A 22840-nucleotide genomic window follows, 5' to 3' on the forward strand; every position below is an offset into this window, starting at 1 on the left:
AAATCCTGTGGACACAGTGTGATTTTCGTGCAAGGAAGGGTTCCAGGGACATCAACTAGGTCGACGTTTACTTATAACATTACGAGGGTATGGATTTCTCTCAACAAGTGCAACAAATGTTTATGGTCATGGAAATTATTTATACAATTTGTTTGAGTAACGTTGTTTTCTACCTCTTGAAATTAATGGTGACTGGAGATGAAAAGACACACACGTGACAGATTGTAACGTGCTTTGAAGACAGAGGTCTTAAGTTCGAACCATGATTAAGGCATGTTTGCCCCATCACATTCATGTTATCAATTGGTCAATCATTCTCATCGCCACGGATTAACCAAGAGGCAAAAAGGCAACGTAATATATCCTAAATAGAAAAAAATACAGAAAAGGGGCAAGGAAATGCACATATCGTGTCGAGTCGAGGTTGTGTGTCGCAAGACGGAAATGCGTAACTATTATCGCAAGAGCACGTTCAGTTATATTAGAGCAGAACCATATATCACTTAATACAGGTAAAATTGTTGTAGGTTGACGTGAACTGTTAATCTGCCTAAACTCTTAAAATACTCTAATATCACTGGTCAACAGTCAAAATGCGACATGAGTGATATATACAATTTCTAATCAATATTGGTCCCCTAAATACGAAACTGTCATTAAAAATCGCAATTGACTAATTTAAATTGAGTTACAGGGCATTGTTGATTTGGAAAGTTCCCTATGTATAAGGTATTGCATAGCTGTAAGAAGTAAATGTTGAGTTTTCTCTTTTCACATCTTATCTTTGTTTATTTGTTGTAAGGAAAGGGGGAACTGTTCAAGACCACCCACATAACCTCTTTATTCATTGATTTGTGAGGTGTTCGTTTGTGCAGACGTGATTGTGGCTTTATAAAACTAGGTTGAGTGTGTGCATTTATCGAAGATCGTGTTTGCGTATTACGTGGTCCGTTTATGGTAAGGTTGGCATTTAATTAAATTGCTGAGTGATTTGGTGAAAAAATACCACGTAAATGCATTATCAATGCTAACAATTTCTGTTGTTTGTGATCATATTGTGTTTTCTGGACAGCGGAGAAATATTACCCCTGCTGTAAGAACAGCCTACAATCTGTATTTCGGTAAATACTGCAAATTCGAAGAGATTAAGATAAGACTTGGGCTCCACATTTCTGTTGTAAGACCTGCTACACGAATCTGCTGGACTGGTTAAATCACAGAAGACCATTGATGCCATTTGCTATTCCCTTGATTTGGTTGGAGCCCACTAATCATACAGACATTTTTTTTTGTTTGTATGGTCCCACCAATACAACTTACGTCCAATACTAAAAAGAGGACAATTGTATTTCCAAATATTCGTTCTGCTACTCGTCCTGTGGCGCATAGTAATGAACTACCTGTTCCAACACCCCCTGAATCTTATTCCGTAGAATCAGAAGACGAACCATACGATCCACAACCTTCCACATCTACAGATCCTGACTTTGCAGGTGAAGTTACAGAACAGCACAAGGTTAGCCAGAGTGAAATGAATGATTAATGAGAGATCTTGAACTTTCAAAAGCAAAGGCAGAGCTATTAGCCTCCAGACTTCAACAATGGGATTTTCTGGCTTGTAATGTGAAGGTGTTATTTTATCGTGACCGCCAGAAAAAGTTGGAGGAATACTTTTCTACCGAAGGAGATCTGATATACTGCAGTGATATTAATGGTTTATGGGGGGCTATGGGCATTAAGCACATCTGTGAGGAGTGGCGGTTATTCATAGATGCATCGGTATTAAAAGTAAAAGCTGTACTGCTTCATAACTAACTAACTCCCTAGCCTTCTTAAACCCGAAGGTTCATGGCTGCAGCAACACAGGCCTTCCATCTTTCCCTATCTTGAGCAAGTTCTATATACTCTTTTCCATCCCTACAGATTTCCCTTAGGTCCATCTCAACATTGTCCCTCCATCTTCGTCTTGGCCTTCCTACAGGTCTCTTACCATCAGGTTTCCCAACAAGAATCCTGTAAACTCCTCTTTCCTCTCCCATTCGTGCCACATGGCCTGCCCATCTAAGTCTTCTTGATTTAATTATTCTAATAATATCTGGACATGGATACAAATTATGTAGTTCTAAATTATGTAACCTTCTCCACTCATCTGTCTCCTCATCCCTTTTAGGTACAAAGACTTTCCTAAGGATCTTATTTTCAAATACTCTCAATTTATGTTCCTCTTTCGCCATTCCATTAAGTCCATTACAGAATGAAAAAAAAAAATTAAAAAAAGGAAATTTTGGATGTTTATAAACCAATAGGTGATTCTGGAAGTATTTTCATTGCTGATCATGCACATGTCATCCATGTTCCCCCATCACGTCAGGATTTTTCACAATTTTACAATAAAAATTATCATATTCGCCATTCCATTAAGTCCATTACAGAATGCAAAAAAATAAATTTAAACAAAGGAAATTTCGGATGTTTACAAACCAATAGGTGATTCTGGAAGTATTTTGAATTGTGATCGTGCACGACAAATATTTCTTCCCATCACGTCAGGATTTTTCCCTAGATCATGATTTTTCTCAACGTCATTAAGTTCAATCAACACACTACATTATAACATTGAGTTTTGGACATTTTGTGAAGGAAACGTTTATGCGGTATTTCGAAAATTGAATTTACGTAATCAAAGTGAATAATTTTCATATCAATGTGTCTTGTGGAGATGGAAGGTGGATTCAATGCCTACTATTCTATGTGCATTTATAGTTTGAAATTGGAGGATTTGTATTGTAGAATGCCAATATTTTCCCATTATGTAAACAGAGCCATCTGTTGAGGAAACCATGGAACTACACATTTAATTGTTAAATTAAGGCAGTTAAATATATTGCTATTTTCTGAAAAACTGCATGTGATGGGTAAAAATGGATTTCATTTTTGGAATCAGCATGTTGAAATAATTCAGGGGCAACAGTCATCTGTAAGTCATCCAAACCCATGCGGCCCGTGAATTGTTAATATTTTCCTCTAGAGCCATTGTTGGAATTGGTACGTAGTACTAAAAATGATAACTTGATTCGTTTACTGCTCTGAAAGGACAGTGTGTTTCATAGCAAAATCCCACTTTAAAGCATAAGGGTTTGATTGACCCGCTGAAATGTAAGGAAGAAACCTCCTCAAATACAAGATACTTGTCACACATGGAAGCGAATTGATGCGTGGTACAGAACTCACCTACATACTCTGGATTGGCAAGGATAAATTTGTTTCTATCTGGAAGCCCGTTCAGCACTCCATCCTTCTCCTGTAGGAAGATCTTAGCTCTCCTATCAACGAACTGAAGCTCGTCTTGCGTTGTGTAGGGTATGGGAATAGTCCACAGCAAGTCCTCATCTGTTTCCTTGTTTTCCCTTACAATGTAGACTTTCTGTAATAGACGGATGATAACATTCCAAAAAATTTCATTTCTATTCTTAAGTGTACACTCTAAACAATATAATAGTCGCATATAGAACATAAAATGTTGTACATTGAAGAAAGAGGGGGATATTGCTTGATTTGGTTTATAATACTTGGCTCTTCTACCACTTCTCGCTAATCGCGAAGATGAGAATGAGTGATGACGTGATGAAATTCATGAAGAAAAATAGACTCAAATAACACCCATGTTCAACCTGGTATTTGAATCCGGGAGCCCTGCGTTGTATCGCGCTTTGTTAACCACTGTGTCACAGAGGTTTGGGGATACCAGAGGGTTAGTTAATATTTACATTTAACAATATGTCCATGTTTCACTCGGGAGGAGACTCCCCAGGAATTCATGGAGTTGGCATAGTACTTGGACCACGTGTAAGAGATTTAGTAATATCAGTATGTTATGTGGATGAGAGCAGTGGCGAAGTGTGGTGTCACTGGAAGAATAGGCACAAGCTGTGAGTTCGTGTTATTATGGATGCAACTTTCTTAAAATACAAAAAAATATAACCTTAAAGTTATTTTTGAAAATGTAACAACATATTCTTAACTCTTGATGTGTGCTAACTCGTAAATCATATTTCTTGATTTTATCGTAAATTGATGCTTGAGATGTCATTCGAGTGACAGTCATCAATGCCCCTTCTTTCTTCTTATGCCTTGTAATAGGCTTCTATGCTTGTTTTTGTAGCATTCCAGAGTAATAAAAGTTATTATTCGCCTTGCTCACTTCACGCTCACAATAATGAAACCCGACACCCGTGGCGTAGTGGTTAGCACATCGCGCTACGGCGCCAGAGGTCCTGGGTTCGAATCTCGGCGTGGGCATGGATATTTGTGAGTCTCCATTCGTCAGTTTCATCATATCAACACTCCTCCCCATCTTCGCAAATTTGCCAAAAGTGGCACAAAAAGCGAAGTAAAATAAAGGAAATCAATGAGAGATCTATAAAAAAAAATGAACGGAAAGAAGAAAAAACAAGATAAAATATAACAATAAAACAACAAAGCAACAGGAGTAAATCGAGAAAATAACGAAAACGCAGAACGCTGTGATAGAAACATTATTCGCCCTCTGAACAAGTTGTCTTTACCTTTCTACCCTCACCTTCCCTTTCCACTCCTTGGACACCCCGCGCTGGACAAGAAACAGATGTGAAACCCAGTTTGTACCGTGTGTCCAGCGTTGCTAACCTCACAATCAGGAAAAGTGTGCTGATTAAACTCTTAAATTTTGCTAAATGCAAATAAATTGTGCTCGGATAACTCAGGTCTTAAGTTCATTTTATGCATCTATTTTGGGGGCAGTTGTGATGTGAACATGCGTTCTTGTTTAGTTAAACGATATTGGTAATTTCCCACAATTAAATTAATTACAATGGTTTAACCAATATAATTGGTTCAATCGCTTGACAAAGTTTGAGAAAATTCGACGACTACAAAAGGCGGCGGCTTTTTTATCTGTGACCCCAACTTTCTAGCAATTTCCTTCAATAAAATGTTCCTCGTGAGCTAAGTAAGGAAAGATAAAGAAAAGATGAAAAGAAGACGGTGGACCAGATGTGGCTGGATCGGCATGCTACTTTTTGTTTGAAACAAATAAGATCTGATAATAATCAGATCAAGAGATCAAATAAGATTTTTTCAAATTTATTTTTTCAAAATATATTCCTCTGAATTCAACTTATCTGTCTCCCAGGGAGGCATGTTTATATATTATGCTATATTTTACCATTATCCCAAACACAGGGTGCTAGGTGCCAACGAAGTTCAAATTGTACTACATTTAGCACAATTAGGCTAGGGTTAGCATCACTGCGTGAGGCTGTAATCACTGTCTCCATTTCGGACGAACGCGCCCCTGAAATTATGCTTTCCCGCATGAATCACATAGAATGTTATGAGACCAGCTGAGGCCCTAGGAGAAGTGGCTTGACATGTGGCGACGATAGAGCCTCTGGCAGAGATGGAAATTTGTGGAAATTATCGTAAGGCCTAGAATTTCAGTTTTCTTGAATTAAGGCGACGTTTAATGAAATTTTAAGTAATAAGATGATCCGTTATAGCCAAGTATATTAGGGTAGGCCCGGCCTCGGGGCCTCTTACGAGGTTTCGCCACTGCATGAGGGGATAATTATGGTACGACTGAAGGGAAAGAAGAAATACCTAGTGCTTATACATGTCTACATGGTCATAGTGGTTTGCCAGACGAGAAAGTAGAAGAAACCTACGACAAGATAGAAGACATAATGGAAAAATAAAGGAAGACAGCATACATTATCGTAATGGGAGATTGTAACTGCAGTAGTAGGAGAAGGCCAGGAGGAAATCGGAGTAGGAAGATATGCATTAGGGGATAGAATCAAGAGAGGTAAATTGCTGGTCAACTTCTACAAGAGTAACTCACTCATTGTTGGAAACTCTCTCTTCCAATAGCATACGAGAAGAAGATATACATGGACATGCCCAAAGGACAGCAGAAGATATCAGACAAACTACATCCTGGATAATTAGAAACTGCTTCAAAGATTCAAAAACCTTACCAGGAACTGACATAAATTCAGACCATGCACTAGTAGAGGGAGAGATATGCTTGTCTATGAAGAAGATAAAAACAGGACAGAAAATAAAGAAACGTAATATAGAGATACTAAAGGGAGAAAAACGAAGAAAAAAAATTGAAACAGAATTTAAAGAAAGTGTATTTGAAGTGAAAAAGCATGCTTAATATCAGTGACACCATCTGGGAAGGAATAAAAGTTTGCCTTAACAAAGCCGTCGAGACACCATAGGGTGCAGGGAAAGAAAGAAATGAAAAAAAAAACATGGATCACAGAAAGTATGCTCGAGAAAATGGAAGAAAGGAGAAGATGGAAGAGCATTAATGCACAGGAAGAAAGATGACGATACAGAGAACGCAATAAACAGGTAAGAAGGGAAGCAAATAAGGCAAAAGAGAAATGGATGAAACTAACGTGCGAAGAAATTAAAGAATTAGGAAAGAGAAGATGATATGACCTGATATACCGTGAAATTCAATCCCTTTGCTTTACAAAAAAAATTGGGAAAGTATGTGGATGATAGAAGATGAGAATGTAAACGAAATTAAGGACAAACAAGAAATGCTGAGAACATGGGAAGAGTATGTAAAGAATCTGTACGGGAAAGACAGCCGACCAGATACATGATGAATAGAAAAAGAAGGAGGACAAGAAGGGCTACTCATGATGATGGATGAGTTGGAATCCGCACTCAAAGAAATGAAGAACGGAAAAAAAAAAACAGGAAGTGACCAAATTCCTGTAGAACTCATAAAGTAATCTAGATGAAGTATAGAATGAAATGCTACATTTATGCAAAGAAATGTATGATGAAGGTGTATGGCCAAAAGATTTCATGGAAAAAATCTAAGTACCTCTAAAGAAGAGAAGTAACTCCAAGAAATGTGCTGAATATAGAACAGTCAGTTTAATATCACAATCAGCAAGAGTTCTATTGAGAATATTAAATAGATGCCTACACTCTAAAATAAACAGAGAGATAGAAGAAGAACGTTTTGAATTTAGAAAGGGAAGAGGTACGAGAGACGCCATAGAAATACTGAGAACAATTTGCAGAAAGATAACTGGAAAAAGGTAAATAAATATCTGTATCCTTTGTCGATTTAGAGAAAACCATTGATAGAGTGAGTTGGACCAAGTTTTCAGGGATCATTTAGAATATTAGGGTAGATTGGAAGAAAAGGAGGCTTATCTGCAAATTATATATGAAGGAACGTGTAAAAGTGAGAATAGGAGACGAAATGAGCCAAGGAGGTGAAATTGTAAGAGGGGTACGATAAAGATGCTGTCTTTCCCCTACATTGTTCAACAACTATTTAGAAGATACAGTAAGAACTGTTTGCATTGCAAGGGAGAGGTAGCAGTAGGAGGAAGGACAATATCTTGTATATGATTTGCAAATGACATGGCCCTGTTGGAAGAACATGAAAGGACCATAAATGCCATGTTTGCAGAAATGAATACCCACTGTGAACAGTTTGGGATGAGCATGAGAATAAATGTGAAGAAGACGAAAACACTAGTGATCGGAAGAGAACCGAGAAAGACAAAAGTGAGCGTCAGAGGTGAGATAATCGAACAAGTAGACACTTCTAAATATCTTGGATACATCATAAGAGGTGATATGAAATGCAGTCAAGAAATAGAAACGAAGGAACCATTTAATACGAAGGAAATATTTTCTGTGGATTTGTGAACAAAGATCCGAGGAAAGGACTAATGAAATACATTGTACGGAGTGCAGCTCTATATGGTACAGAAACATTGACACTGAGAACAAGTGACAAAAGCTATTGGAAGCTCTAGAAATGTGGCTATGGATACGAATAGAACGGGTGAAATGGACAGCAAATGTAAGAAAATGTAAGAAATGAAGGAATGCTAGAAAGAGTTTGAGAAAAGAGATCAATGCTGGAGATAATAATGAAGTGAAAGAGAAATTGTTTGGGTCACTGGATGAACAGAAATTGTACAGTAAGGAATGTCAGTGAAGAGGTGGTCAATGGAAAGAAAATCCAGGGAAGAAGAAGACACCAAATGATTGACGACGTCTAAATAAGTCACTCCTACGATGCTACAAAGCTAAAGGCTCAAGATCGAACAGCATGGAGGTAGGAAGGAAAGACTTGCCCTTGGGCAGAAAACAATAAATGAATGAATGAATTTGTCAATATTCCCATCAACCTTTGGTAACGTTTTTCTAAAGAAAACATCACAGTTTCAAATCGATAACTAATAAAGTAATTAAGTAATTCTCTCCCCCACCCGTTTTTTAATGATCACCTGAAATATATCTAGTGTTCCGAATTAGCAAGAACATTAGTTCTTACCAAGTTAATTTCTGTTATACTCGAAGGAAACAGCCGAACACCTTTTGGATAGGAGAAGAGAGTACCAAAAAGGACATCGGTTTACATTTAAAAGACAATGTGTGTCACGTACATTATAAACTATGTTAGGGCTGAGCCGATACCCCTTTGAATCGATACCAATACTCTTACGATTCTCACCGATAACGATGCTTGGAAATTCTTGTCCAATTATTTTATTAATATTAGTCAATGAGTATTCAATAATAAGCATCAATTTACACGAGATTTCCTTTAAAGTAGTAAAGAAATAGTTCAGGATATGAAAATATCTGTTATTTAATCTCAAAATGCAGGTTCTTTTACACAATGAGAAAAACATATGCTTCCATAAAGTCTCTTCGAGCAAGGTCTTGGATTGAGTCTTTTTAAAAAACCTGATAAATTTCGACCAATTTTCCATTGACAAGATTTGTACTCGTCAGAGATATCCAATCCAATGTTATTGATTTGTCTTGTGTCATAGTTGCTTGACGCGATACTGGTGATTTACCTTAACACATCAACCAAATACATACCCGGTTTAATTGTTGCTTTGATCCGCTTTGTAATAATAACAATATCAGTAGGTATCCATAGCAATGAATGTGCAAGAGACATGAAGTTCGTGAGGAGTGATTTTAGAAATGATTTCGTAACGAACCTTAAAGTTCGTGGGATCTTAAGAGTATCTAGCAGGTTAACCAGTTAACTGATGGGGTGATGTAAACTACTCATCATTCATCCTCTTGATGAGACCACTCGTCATTGACATGACGAGTTATTGCTTGGCATGCGAAAGGTACAAATTACACAAAAGGAATTAAACTACTGAAAAGACAATGGCAACTTGTTGGATTTTGTGAACCGTTGAACCTGTATCATGGCTGGGTGTAGGATAATTACCTGTCTAACTGAAGTCTCTGAGCTGAATGAAAATAGCGAAGTCCTCTGTAAGCTTCTAACTTGTTGACCAAAGCGTGCTTCCACTATCGACCTCCTGTCTTGCTGACCTCCTCTCTCTACCAACTCAATTCCCAAAGTCCAGTCACTTCCCAGCTTGTCTCACCTCTATATTCCCTGGCCATCGAGCTCTTCCTCGATGCCGAATCGCCGAATCGTGTTTATTATAATTGCTACCATGCAAACCGCTGACACCAAACCCAGAAGTGTTACCTGTTTCCTGAATGCTCAGGAGGTTTGCATGGCACAACACAATGCATTGTAAACATGCCTAAGAGGCTTGAGACAGCTGAGAAAAACAAGTGAATGCCCTGGTCAACATGAAGCGTTCAGAGAGACTTAATAAAATAAACATACAATCTTAGGGATTGATACGTTCGCGCCTCCTAGGAAAAATTTTCTCCTTTGAAAATTTAAAAGTCAAATCGCAAAGCTTGACATGACTCAGGTTCGCCAATTCCATATATTTTCTTAAAAAAACCAAATATACCAAAGAAAAATCCACCAAAACATACCTTCCCTTGTTTGCCGTAGCCTGAAGGAAAGAAAAATTTTTATTCCCTAAACTCTATAATGAATAATACCCTTAATACTAACAAATTCGTATGTTTATACGACGCAAAAACAATAATATATACTATTATAAGACTAGAAATCACAAAAGTTCGTGTCGTTAAGCGAAAAAACTCTTAATGTACCACATTTTGTGCGTACGTAATGTGTATTATGTAGAATTGCTCATCCATTTGCTCCTAGTCAAGAGTCTGTGATGCCTCGCCACGCGGTAACGACTCTGTGTGTTCCGCGAGGCTAACGGCTGGAGCGTCTTGCAAGATGGAACAAAATTCACAATGTTTGTTTATATTGCCCCTCGATATAGACTCTTCAAATAAGTAGAAAAACCTTAAAAAGGTGCACAAGTAAGTACACGTAAGTAAGCATGTAAAACATTGTCACTTCTCACTGTTTTGTCCGTGTAAAAACCTGATCATATCAAAGTGCGTATGTTTTACGAACTACGTAGCACTGCACTCCTAACATCGCCAAATATATAAACTTGCATGGCTGTGTTGCACATTCCAATGTATTATTATACAATATTCAAAGCATATAGTGAGTTACACTGAAAACTGTCGCTGGTAAAACTTAATTATAGCGTTCAATTTTCTTTTCTACATTAAACTGTACACTGTATACATATATCTGGCTTGGTGATTACCTTTGTATGACTGCACACAAAAATTATTAATCTTGCAAGTGACAAAACTATGTGCTTGAGTTATAAAAATGTTCTGCGAACAAATGTGTCGCTTTTAACATTCCATATTGGTGAGAAGAAAGAAAAAATATATCACAATAATAACTGCATGCTATAAACATATGCATAAAATATTGTCACTAAAGCATGCTTTCTAAAATGTTCGAAAGTGCTGTAATTATGTTATTTATTGCTTGCATGTCCGTTTATTATTCAAAGTGCAAAATTTCATCTTGAGAAAAAAAAAATATGCACTAATTGATGCTAGCACTGGTCACTTGACACCACTGGTGCTTGTCGCTTCCTTGTAATATACTGTAAACTTGAATGCATATAAAACTGGTTCTCATGCATGGCACAAAACTGAAAATGTTTATAAGGGCTATGGAAAAATATTGTTTCCCATAATGCATGTTAAATAACCAAATAGATACACATGATAGAAGCTCGCATGTGTATATGTAGAAACACTGTAGCACAATTCTGTAATTATTGTTTGTTACCGGAACTGCTGTTTGTAGAAAGCACGTTTGCTAGACTTCTTCTTCTTCTCTCTGGATTGCTTGTCGTCTTAACTGCATTGGGCAATGTAAAAATGTGGTAAATTACCCGTAGAACTTGGGAGAGGGGGAAAAATTGTTGTTTGAACTGCAAACAGTGTGGAAGGAAATAGTATCTAGCTCCATCACTAGGTGTTGTTGATAATATGTAGTCCGCTATACTGGGAAATGTATGGTGGATTACATCCTTCCTGTAAAAGGTAGTCTCCGTGCAGTAATAAGTAGAAATGTCTGCATGTCTCCCTCAAATTGGTGGTGACGAGTCTCTTCTTGAAATAGTACTTAAAATATCTGCATGTCTCCCTCGTAGACTGATACTCAGTCTTTCTGCCTGGTAATAATAGACTGCCTGCGGATGTCCGTCATGAAAATGCCCATGGATGGTGTAGGCATTGCTTGTCCATGGCGCTCCGTATAGACAGGTTAGGTTAAAAGGAAAAATTATGACAAAGAAAGGAAATTGCAATAGGATGGGTATATATAATTCAAGTATGCATGTACACAAAACCAACTAATTTCCACTGCCTTTTCTTTAAAATTAAATTAAATTGTCTCATCAAAAATAAAATATGATTAAAATAAATTGATAAAATAATTGCCATAACTCTTTGAAAATAAATAAGGAAAATTTAAATAAAATATCCAACCGTAATTAAAATATTAATGTCCATGATTAATGTGTTGCCTTAACCTATTAATTATTACTGCTCTGCTCTGAATTAATCTGTTTCACAAGCTGATGATGCTTATAAAAATAATATCCTACGGTTGCGGTTAATAACACATTCCAAATAACAAAAACTAATATAGACATGGGCAAAGGGTTTAAAAGTAATTCCTTAAATGAAATGTTCTTACTAATTGATTGATTAAGTTGCTTTAAAGCAAGTTCAAGCGGAGTCCATTGGGGAATAGTGAAATCAGATAAATTCTTGGGGATATTAAGTAATAACTCAATTTCCTGCATTTTGACTTGTTCGAAAGCTAAAATTCTTGTGTGTAAAATTTGTTGATCCACAATAATTTGCGAAAAATCCTGATAATTAAAAAATAAAGATTCCCCTTCGTTAAGCTGAATTGATCTGTGCGTGTTCAAATTATTATTCAAATTCTGAATAACAATAAATTGACCTGAACCTGATATTAAAATACCATTACGTGTCCTAATAAACTGGAATAATTTATTGTCAGTAATAGATTTCACTTCAAAATTACAAAATGTAGAATTAATAAACAAAGGTAAGTGTTGCAAGCATGTTCTAAATTCTGTTTAAATGTAAAAAATTATTATGTTGTGAACCCTTAAAATAAATATATAAAATGTGAGTTGCGCAAAGCAAGCTATTAGAGTGCTAAAAGTTGCTTTGACAAGCCTCTAATGGCCTCCTAATAAATGATAGGCCGGTGCAATTTACCGTGGTTCAATATAATGCAATATAAAACAAAATTTCAGTAAATGCTACTTCTGAGTTTCGTTGAAACTTCAGGTGGTAACAAAATATAGCATCAGGGAATTAAAAAAGGTGAAATTCAAATTTGAAACACAATAAAATTAATAAAACTTTCTCAATTTCAAATTTTCTTTAAACAAAAGAAATTTAACCACTCAAGACTTCTGGAGTCCGCCGTATACCTCAAATCACTTGGTCGTGTAAACAGACCCGCCGCGGAAAGGTATACTTGACCCATATAAGAATGGTGTGTCAATCCCTTAGGTATGTTTAAACAAAATAGATAGAAAATAGTTATGCTATATATTACAATATAAATACAAATTAATAGTTATTACCTACTGTACTAACATTAACATGAAGTTAATCAGTAAGAAGTAATGAATTTATTGCTGCATTGTCGAATAAGGTGCAAATTGGGTAAGTGAGCTAAATTTCCTAATAATAAATATTAATAATAATAATAAATTCTCAAATTATAACATTTGTGGTAAACCACACTGTTTAAATTTGGAAAGGCTAACGATGCCGTGGCGACTTTTGCTGCACATGCCTGTGCCAATCACCGATGCTTAGCCTGGCATGTTGCTAATAATCTTGATTACTCTAAGTGCATAAAGTGCTAAAATTGCCCTTTTGTAGAAATTTCCCTGATTTTATCAAAATTTTCGTTTATCTTTATCCTGATTTAAACCAAATGTACGTCGATTTCCCTAAAATTTACTTACTATAAATATCTCTATAAAAAACGGGAAAATTTTGCGAGAAAAACGCAAAAAAAAAAATTTCGTCTTGTTGTTCCTTTGAAAATTATTGGTCGTGATTAGTCTGAAGTGCATAAATGCGACGTTTTATGGAAAAAATTTATCTATATAGAACAAAATATCCCTAACATTGTTTACATGAACTTCTATCGTAAAAATCAAATTCTGATGGCTATATGCGTAACTAAACTGATTCCCTAAAATTTTACTGAACGAACGCCACTAACTCAAAAAAAATATGCAAAGCCTGTGGTAAGTGTTTCTGAGCTTCTAGCGTGTTCAAAGTACTTGGGAGAGAGCTTGAGTGCAGAAAAGGAATTTGCTGATACCAGACATTCTAAATTGTGCAAAGTTGCATTTTTGGTCGCTGGACGCAACTGAAAATTTCTCTATGGCGACAACGAGAGCTCTGGCAAGTTCGCTGCCGTGATCGGCGACTTCGGGTACGTTCGGGTGCCGTTCGGGAGGTGGAGGGGAAAAGGTCGCTGCTTCGAGCAGCGGGCATAGGAACGGAGAAAGAAAATGCAAGGCGATGGTTCGCTGATACATTGAATGACACGTAACTGTTTACAAAACTTTAAATTACTACGAACAAAGTGTAGTAACAGCTGCGGGAGTTCGAAATAAAGTCAAGGTCTTTGTAATGACGTAATAAATTGGATGGAAAGGAAAAAAAACTTCGTTGCGCTTACGACAGCGTGTTACTAGAACACTTCCGTGCTGGTAAAATAACAACAGTTGGGAAACTGTTAGCAAACTAAATGACTAATAAACCTTGCATAAGGTACAATCAAACGTAAAAAATGAATTATACTTAAAATTTGAAACGTAATTAATATAAAAATTCTAGGTGAACATGAAGTCGTAGAAAATATGGTCTGTAAACGATACAACAGGTTCGGGAACCTGAAAATTTGGCCTACTTTCTGCTTTTAAAGTAACTCTTGAAACTTTCTCGACTTTTACTGGTGACTGATTCGCAAATAACTCTTTAACTTTTACAACTGGCTGAACACAGGGTGAAATAGGCAATTCACTTTCCATTTTGCAACTGTTTTGAACAAAATTAGGCCCCTTGTTTACGGCAAATTTCTGAACTCTATCTTTAACGGATAAAATATTCTTCGGCAAATCTATACTGTCGTTTGTAGTGACTACACTATTTCTGGATACGTCTTGAACTTCTTGTTGTACCCTAGGTTGAATAATAATGGACTGAGGGAGTGGAGGGGGAATTGGCGGGTGACTCGTTTTCAATGGTACCACTTCAACAATCGGTGCAACATCATCGTAAATCTGATCAATGGACGGTGGATCATTATTAAGTTTGCTTAACTGTAATTCGTTGGTACACTCATGGTCATAAGTAATAGATTTCTTGCGTTGACATTGAAAATAACAGATTATGAAAATTATAAAAATACTAATAATAAATGTTGTTAATAATAAAATAGTAATTATATTATAAGGATAGTCAAAGGACTTGTTCAACAGATAAATAAAATTATAAGCTTTTACGTATGGAAGAAATCCGTTTAAAATAACTAAAATCGCAATGATTTTCATGTTGCTTAGGCAATCAAAACAAACAGTTCTTCAGAGCTAATACGTACTTTAAGCCTGCCTAGTCTAAGTAGTAGATATTTTAACTCAACTTTTAATTATTTCTGACTCTAGGCTCAAATTATCTGCGTGATTTATTTATTTAATATAATTTATTTATTCTCTAAATTTATTAGCACTGGTTAACTTATCTTATTTTAAATTTTACTGCAAACTTCTCTTATCTACTTTCAGGTGTTATTTCTATTCTTAAATACTTAACATCAATTTAACCGTACTGAGGTACAAGGTAAAGGAAAAAATTGAGTCTGATTTACTCCTGTCTACCTGAAATAAAATAATAATTATTATTTATGCGATCTTTAAATGCATTAAAATACTAACATCACTAAAACTTGAAGAATCTTTAATTCTCTCTACTCATTCTAAAATATGCTTAGCATATTATTGTGGCAAAGCTAAAACTAAAACCGTTGTGGTTTACTCATTATCATTCTGCGATGGCAGAATGGATTTCCAGGATTATCGGTAGCTATCCAATATCCGAAGGAAAATACTTGTTAGTGGAGCGCAATAAAATCTTGACGTCGACGTCTACATATTCATATAGTATAAATATTCTCATAACTGGCGCTTAAAATTAAACTTTGCTAATATAATCATATACCTTCTTCTGAAGAGTAACTATAAAATTCCAGTGATGTATTCGCTGAGCTAGTATTGTTACATACTGCAAAACTTTTGTGCCTAAAGCACATTATTAAATAATAAGTCTGCTTTTAATTGTTAATATTATTAGTGCTATTTTATTATAACTTATTATTATATCTCGTGAGTGGATTTAAAATATTAGACCTGTTTCACTTTAATAAATACCGTAACTTGGAGCAAACTTGCAATATTTATATTTAAGATTTTAAAACAAACTACATTTTAAAGTTTTTAACATTCGAAGCTACAACGTGCTAAGGATAAATATTCAACTGTCAAACGAAACAATGTTTCGGACAGAGAAAAAAAAAATATAAATATATACTAACAAAAAAAATCTCGTTAATATGTGAGAAACGTCCACGCCGTGTGATGCTCTCATAATTCTCTTCTAGTTATTCAAAAATAAGTTGGCTGTGCCTAACTTTGCTTAAAGCATATAAGTATATGTATATCTGTGTACGGATTCATTCTCGTCACTACTGCTTACCTGTGAACGGACATCTCTCGTCACTGCAGCCTAATTATACATCTATTACTTCTCAACTAGAACTTTTAATTAATCGGGCGGTTTATACCCTAAATCACGGTACGAACCTTGTACATGCGTGTCGAGGAATATAATTGGCGTTTTGTTTCTTTACATATTAACATGAATTAAAATTTTCAGGCAATGTATGCGTAAGTTAAGTAAACGTAAGGCAAGTGACTATCTCGTATAAACTTGACTATCTCCTTAATCTAAGCTCCCTTCATGAGGTGCTAGGAGACTTCAGTCATTAAGAATATAAATGAGTGGTCCTCGGGGCCTTATTCGTTCCCAAAACTATATATGTATAAAAATGTAATATCCTCGTTGCAAAAGTCTTAGCAGTTATAGTTCAAGCATTCTAAATCATTTACAGGTTACGGTCAGTTTTAAACCAAATTGAAATTAAACTGTTAAGGAATCTCAATTAAACAAAATATTGACTCAAACAAGCATACTCTCTGCTATAACTCGTTAAAATGCACATAGTGCTGATTGTCTCTGACTCGGTGGCACTAATTTTATTTTCCTCATTCATAAATAACTTTAAAATCCACTTTTATTCCACGTTGTTAATTAATTAAAAATGTTAAGGGTAAAATCGTTTACTGTTTACTGTAACTTACTGCATCCTCATAACCAACGTTGTAATAATTTTCGTATCCAAAATCATATAAAAAAAATCTAAAATCACTGTCAATGCAAGAAATCTTCAAATCTAAATGCCTTTCCCTTCTTCCTTATTTAAAATCCTGGATGGTAAAAATTTCCCAGGTGGGAATTTGTCGTAGCCATGGTACCGGGTTCGTGAGTGAACCACAGAGCTACCAGGAGCAGATTGATAGGGAATCGTCCACGGACGTCCCTGGGCCGGCCACATTTTTGATGAAATGGGCCTCCCTAAAATCCGACATCGAACCTTCCGCCACGCGGAATGCCGGACGCTCCTGATACCAAAGCGCCAGCCCGACGCGGGTAACCACGACGGAGCTAAGGTGCAGGTCCTCCGCATTCTTACATTTCGCTGATTACCGACCCAGACTCGAGGTCGATAAATTTCATCGCATTCATCCTCATGTTAGACTAAACATCTATCATGGCATATATAAATTCTTCTCCCCCCATTAATGCAAAAAAAAAAACTTTAAGCCCTATGTATTTTCAAAAATAATTTTGGCAAGGACATACCAAAAAAACTAAACTAATGAGCAAAATTTTGGGGTGGGATTTGACCATGTGTCAAAATTTGGGGTGGGGTTGAATTTAAAACTGATTGTTGAAACCTCTACTAGATAACATTCTATTTTCTCGTGGCATTTCCGAGGAAATGGATGAGAAGCCCAAATCTCCACCACGTAACGAGATTTGGGGTGGGGTTGAATTTAAACTGGCTAACAAACTCTTTTCATTCCTGTAAGAAATGAAAAGACCCACGTATCTCCACCACGTAACGAACCTTAAAGTTCGTGGGATCTTAAGAGTATCTAGCAGGTTAACCAGTTAACTGATGGGGTGATGTAAACTACTCATCATTCATCCTCTTGATGAGACCACTCGTCATTGACATGACGAGTTATTGCTTGGCATGCGAAAGGTACAAATTACACAAAAGGAATTAAACTACTGAAAAGACAATGGCAACTTGTTGGATTTTGTGAACCGTTGAACCTGTATCATGGCTGGGTGTAGGATAATTACCTGTCTAACTGAAGTCTCTGAGCTGAATGAAAATAGCGAAGTCCTCTGTAAGCTTCTAACTTGTTGACCAAAGCGTGCTTCCACTATCGACCTCCTGTCTTGCTGACCTCCTCTCTCTACCAACTCAATTCCCAAAGTCCAGTCACTTCCCAGCTTGTCTCACCTCTATATTCCCTGGCCATCGAGCTCTTCCTCGATGCCGAATCGCCGAATCGTGTTTATTATAATTGCTACCATGCAAACCGCTGACACCAAACCCAGAAGTGTTACCTGTTTCCTGAATGCTCAGGAGGTTTGCATGGCACAACACAATGCATTGTAAACATGCCTAAGAGGCTTGAGACAGCTGAGAAAAACAAGTGAATGCCCTGGTCAACATGAAGCGTTCAGAGAGACTTAATAAAATAAACATACAATCTTAGGGATTGATACGATTTTTAATCTCTTTCCTGTTTGTCAACGAATGAATTTCACCCTGATATGAATGGTACAAAATCAATTGAAACTTCGAATTTTACTTAACTTTTAGGATAATTAGATTCCGCGAAAGTGTCGCGCGTAGTTTTCAACCATCAAAACACCGCCAAAGTATCGGCCAGTATCGGTAAATTAAATCCATCCGATACTTTCCGATACGTCGCAATCAGCTCAGCCTTGATGTATAATATACAGGGTGATTGGTAACTCGATCAATTCCTGGAAAGGGGTAATACTAGAGCGCATTTGCAACAAATTTGACCCTATACACAGGGGGTCGGAAATCAATGGGTTTCGGGTTATTCCAGTTTGTAGATTTTCGTGACATATTTCGACTTGCGACCTAAAAACTACTAATTGTGAAAACACTACTACACCTTGGGCACTTAATTAACTCGTTGCTAACAGCTGATGAATGAGTGACTACTGGGGAAAAAATTCATGCCTAAAATTCCCATACCCACAGAAAGAAACAGTCATTGGAGCACACGTCATTTAGAAATTCGGAAATTATCGTTTAAATCGAAGAGGATTACTCAAAAAATGGTAACACACTTAGCGTAAAAAAATCCTATAGCGCAGCAGCCCAATATCGGGCCAAGGCTTACCTACCGGCTGCTGGCCTCCCTCCCACGCGAGCCACCAAGGGGGTGTGGAGATCTGCAGCCAGATTAGAGGGACGGGTGGTCAGCCCGACAGACCCCCAGCCGTTGTAGGACTTCGCAACAGGATTACGCTCCCTCACTCGGAGCTCCCCAATTTCCTCACGATGGTGGGTTGCCACCGGCCCTATACGTAGGCCAAATAAATTCCGACCAGAGCCGGATTCGAACCTACGCCGTCCCGCAGCGAACGATCTCAAGACGAGTGAACGCCTTAACTCGCTCGGCTACTGAGGAGGACACTTAGCGTAAAAATTATGGAAAAAACTTCCTCGCTTCATAAGCTCTCCAAAAGGATACAAATGTTGTCAACTGGCACACGGGTTGGGGGAAAAATCTGAATAAAAAGCGGAGAAGGCGCGTTGTAGACCTCTTTGTAAAGTGAAAAGAAGTTGTCGGATGTGAGAAATAAGGGAACGAAAATGAGTGAAGTAATAATGTTATTTACCATTCTCATGATTCCAGGTTGTCAGAATTAACTGTTACAAAAACTACAAATCCTGTTCAAATTGCCTCCCCCGGTTACGTATGAAAGCAATAATTCTTTCTTATTTAGTTAAAATATTGTATTTGTGCGTTTTCAATTTGGCAAATATTTATTATGTCATCGACAACTAGTGTCAGATAGAAAATAAATTAATTTTGATGTGCCAGGACCTGGCAACATTTAAGAAACTGATAGATTTATCAACAAGCAAGAAATATCATAGCAACTAGGGAAGATGGTGGAAAAGATGTCTCTCCAAAAAGAGAGCTTATGAAACGAGGAAGTTTTTTCCGTAATTTTTACGCTAAGTGTGTTACCATTTCTTTGAGTAATCCTCTTCGATTTAAACGATAATTTCCAAATTTCTTATTGACGTGTGCTCCAATGACTGTTTCTTTCTGTGGGTATGACAATTTTGGGCATTAATTTTTCCCAGTAGTCACTCATTCGTCACCTGTTAGCAACGTGTCAATTAAGTGCCCAGGGTGTAGTAGTGTTTTCAGAATTAGTAGTTTTTGGTAGCATGTCGAAATATGTCACGAAAATTTACAAACTGCAATAACTCGAAACCCATTGATTTCCGACCCCCTGTGCATAGGGTCAAATCTGTTGCAAATGTGCTCTAGTATTACCCCTTTCCAGGAATAGGTCGAATTACCAATCACCCTGTATATACACATTGTTTTCTTAAAAAATATATTTTATATTACCTGGCTGAGAGTTGCTGTGTTGTTCTCGTAGTTTCTGTGAATGGTGACAAGAGGAATTCTGCTGTAATTGGTCCATGTGGCTGCAACATCAGGGAGAGATATGCTGGCAGGCAATGATCCATCCTCGTGGCAGAGCTCATCAAAAGTTTGCCAGAAATATTTCTTGTCGTCGTCGTCGTATGAAGATTTACTGAGGAGAATGAATTACGATTATTACTTCTGACATGAAATGTACTTGCGATCTCTGAAAATTCATCTCACTATCTCTTCTCTCACTTTTTGTGTGCGTGTGTGTATGTGGCAGAACGGTAAACATTAGAAAGAGAGAGAGAGAGAAAGTAAGATAAGGCAGTAAGCAGACACGAACAAGATCTACAGAGTAAGAAAGTGTGTTAGAGCGAATTCGCATTTGCTTTGTTTTAACTCGCTTTGCAAACATGTGAGGATGGACAATGATTGGATGAAATGGATTAGCCCTTGCACATACTAAGAAACATAATAACATTTCCCTCAAAGGACAGTTTGCTTGAAAGATCGCTTTCCCAAATGGTCTCCTGATTCTAACCCTCAAGCGAAAGACGCATGCAAAGAGAAAAATGTAACACAGACAAACTGAAGAATGAGATGATGAGAGAGAAAGAGTGGATGAGAGGAAGAGATATAAGTAGATGAATAGCAGCAGCTTAGACATATTCACAGAGAGAAAGAAAAGAGAGAGAGAGAGAAAGTGAGAGAAGGGGAAAATGGAGAGAAATATATAGGAAGAGGGAGAGAAGAAAAATAAATAAAGACGGGCAGAGAGGGAGACAGATAGAAGGAAGAGAGATAAAAAGAAAGAGAGAGATGATGATAGAGAAGGAGAAAACGAGACAGACAAAAGAGAAAAGGAGAGAGGGACATGAAAGGGTAGAGAGACATGAAAAAGAGAAAGAAAATGAAAAATAAAGACAGAGAGAGAAATACAGAGCCGGAGAAAAGAGGTAGAAGGAAAGAGGGGAAAAACAGAAAAAGGGACACATTGAAAGCGAGCGAAAAAAGAAAGAGAAGGAAAGTGAGAAAGGGAAGCAGAGAAAGAAAGAATCAGAGATTGATTGTCAAGCACCATTGCAAGAGAGGATCGTCACTCTCTTGAAGATTGAAACTAAGAAATCACTCCAGAATCTTCTAAAATATAACAATAATGAAGTAGACAATGATCACACTGTGTAGTGACATCTGAAACTAAAGATACTATTTCAGAGATACTAGTGGATGACAGCTGCAGAGTGTCCTCCAACAAGAGAAAAGGTTAATACACAATATTGTTTCAGAAGAAGCACAGAGACATACGCAGGGATGAATAAAGTAGGAACAGAAGGGGAGAGATAAGAACATGAAAAGAGGAGTGAAACATAAAATAAAAGAAAATGAATTGACAAACAGAAGAACAAAAACAGGGGTAGGAAAGAGTTTGATTGATTGATTGATTTAGTTTATTTTACTTCGCGTTTTATGCCTCTTGGCTCATTTGCGAAAATGGGGATGAGTGATGAAATAATGAAATTCAAGAATTGACATTCACAAACAACCAAGCCTGAGCGGGATTCGAACCCGGGACCCTTGGCGTCGTAGCGCCATGTGCTAACCACTTTTTTCATATAAAGTAAATACCCCCTACACGGAGGTATCCCCCACCATTCACACTTTTTCTCACATTTACATTTTTCAATTGTTACAGTTTCTCAGTTATTTATCATCTGGACAGACACAAATACCCATGACTTACCCGGGACTCGAACCGGAACCTCTAGTGTTGTAGCGCGCTCTGCTAACCACTCCGCCACGGAGGTGGACGTACTCGGCCACAGGGTACGGCGCAGGAAAGAGAAAACATTTACAAAGAAAGAGAGAGAAATGAAGGGAGAGAAGCAGAAAGCAACAAGGAAACCAATGAAACAAGAGAATAGGGAGAGAGTGAGAGTGAGAATCTAGTGAATGTAAGAACACAGAGAGGGTGAGAAATGCACAAGCAGAATGAAACTTATTTGAACACCAACAAATCAAGGTGCCCCACATTCGACCTCGGTGGAGGCCACCTGAAACTGTAGGTTTAATCCCGATTATCTTATTTGTGCATAAAATGTTCTTAAACTTTGACAAACGTTTCAAAACACACACATGCAGATGGCGGGAGTGAGAGAAAAGAGAGAGACGGCACCAAGAGGGACAGGAGGGACGATGACCCTCCAGTCAACCAGTAATAATGTTCTTTTTACGTGTTTTCTTCTTTAGCTGTGCACTAAATGTAATGCCCCACTCCCAAGTAAATATTCCTACTCCACTCATTACCTTTTTTCTGGCAGCGTCAATACACACACAGAAAAACACACACATTCCATTATACACACACACACATAACAATATCTCTGAATACTTACCCCTCACTGTCCATTTTACTCAACGCCTTCTGGTAATTAGCTGGAGAAACTGTTTCGTTGAACATTGACCTAATCACAAGTTCTGGAAAAGAATAGACGATTCTCAGTTATTTAATCAACCAGAAATGTAATGGTAATTTTGGTATTAACTTTACATCTAGATTGAGGGGTGGCTCAATATAAAATTTTCACCCATGTGAGGTGGATTTT

The 22840-nt window shown here is 37.2% G+C and overlaps 1 protein-coding gene across 1 annotated transcript in view; it reads right to left on the reverse strand.

Annotated features, from left to right (window-relative positions):
• Positions 1 to 22840, reverse strand: part of LOC145986691 (aminopeptidase N-like) — a 170497-nt gene that overhangs the window by 103416 nt on the left and 44241 nt on the right. Inside the window, exons 4-6 of the mRNA XM_083121004.1 lie at positions 22631 to 22712; positions 20214 to 20403; positions 3232 to 3424 (exon numbers count right to left, since the gene is read on the reverse strand). Of these exons, the coding sequence (XP_082977130.1) occupies positions 3232 to 3424; positions 20214 to 20403; positions 22631 to 22712 (465 nt within the window). The remainder of the gene's footprint in view (positions 1 to 3231; positions 3425 to 20213; positions 20404 to 22630; positions 22713 to 22840) is intronic.

Source organism: Lepisma saccharinum, chromosome 4 (assembly GCF_977018435.1).
Source record: "Lepisma saccharinum chromosome 4, izLepSacc3.1, whole genome shotgun sequence".
Classification (NCBI taxonomy): domain Eukaryota; kingdom Metazoa; phylum Arthropoda; class Insecta; order Zygentoma; family Lepismatidae; genus Lepisma; species Lepisma saccharinum.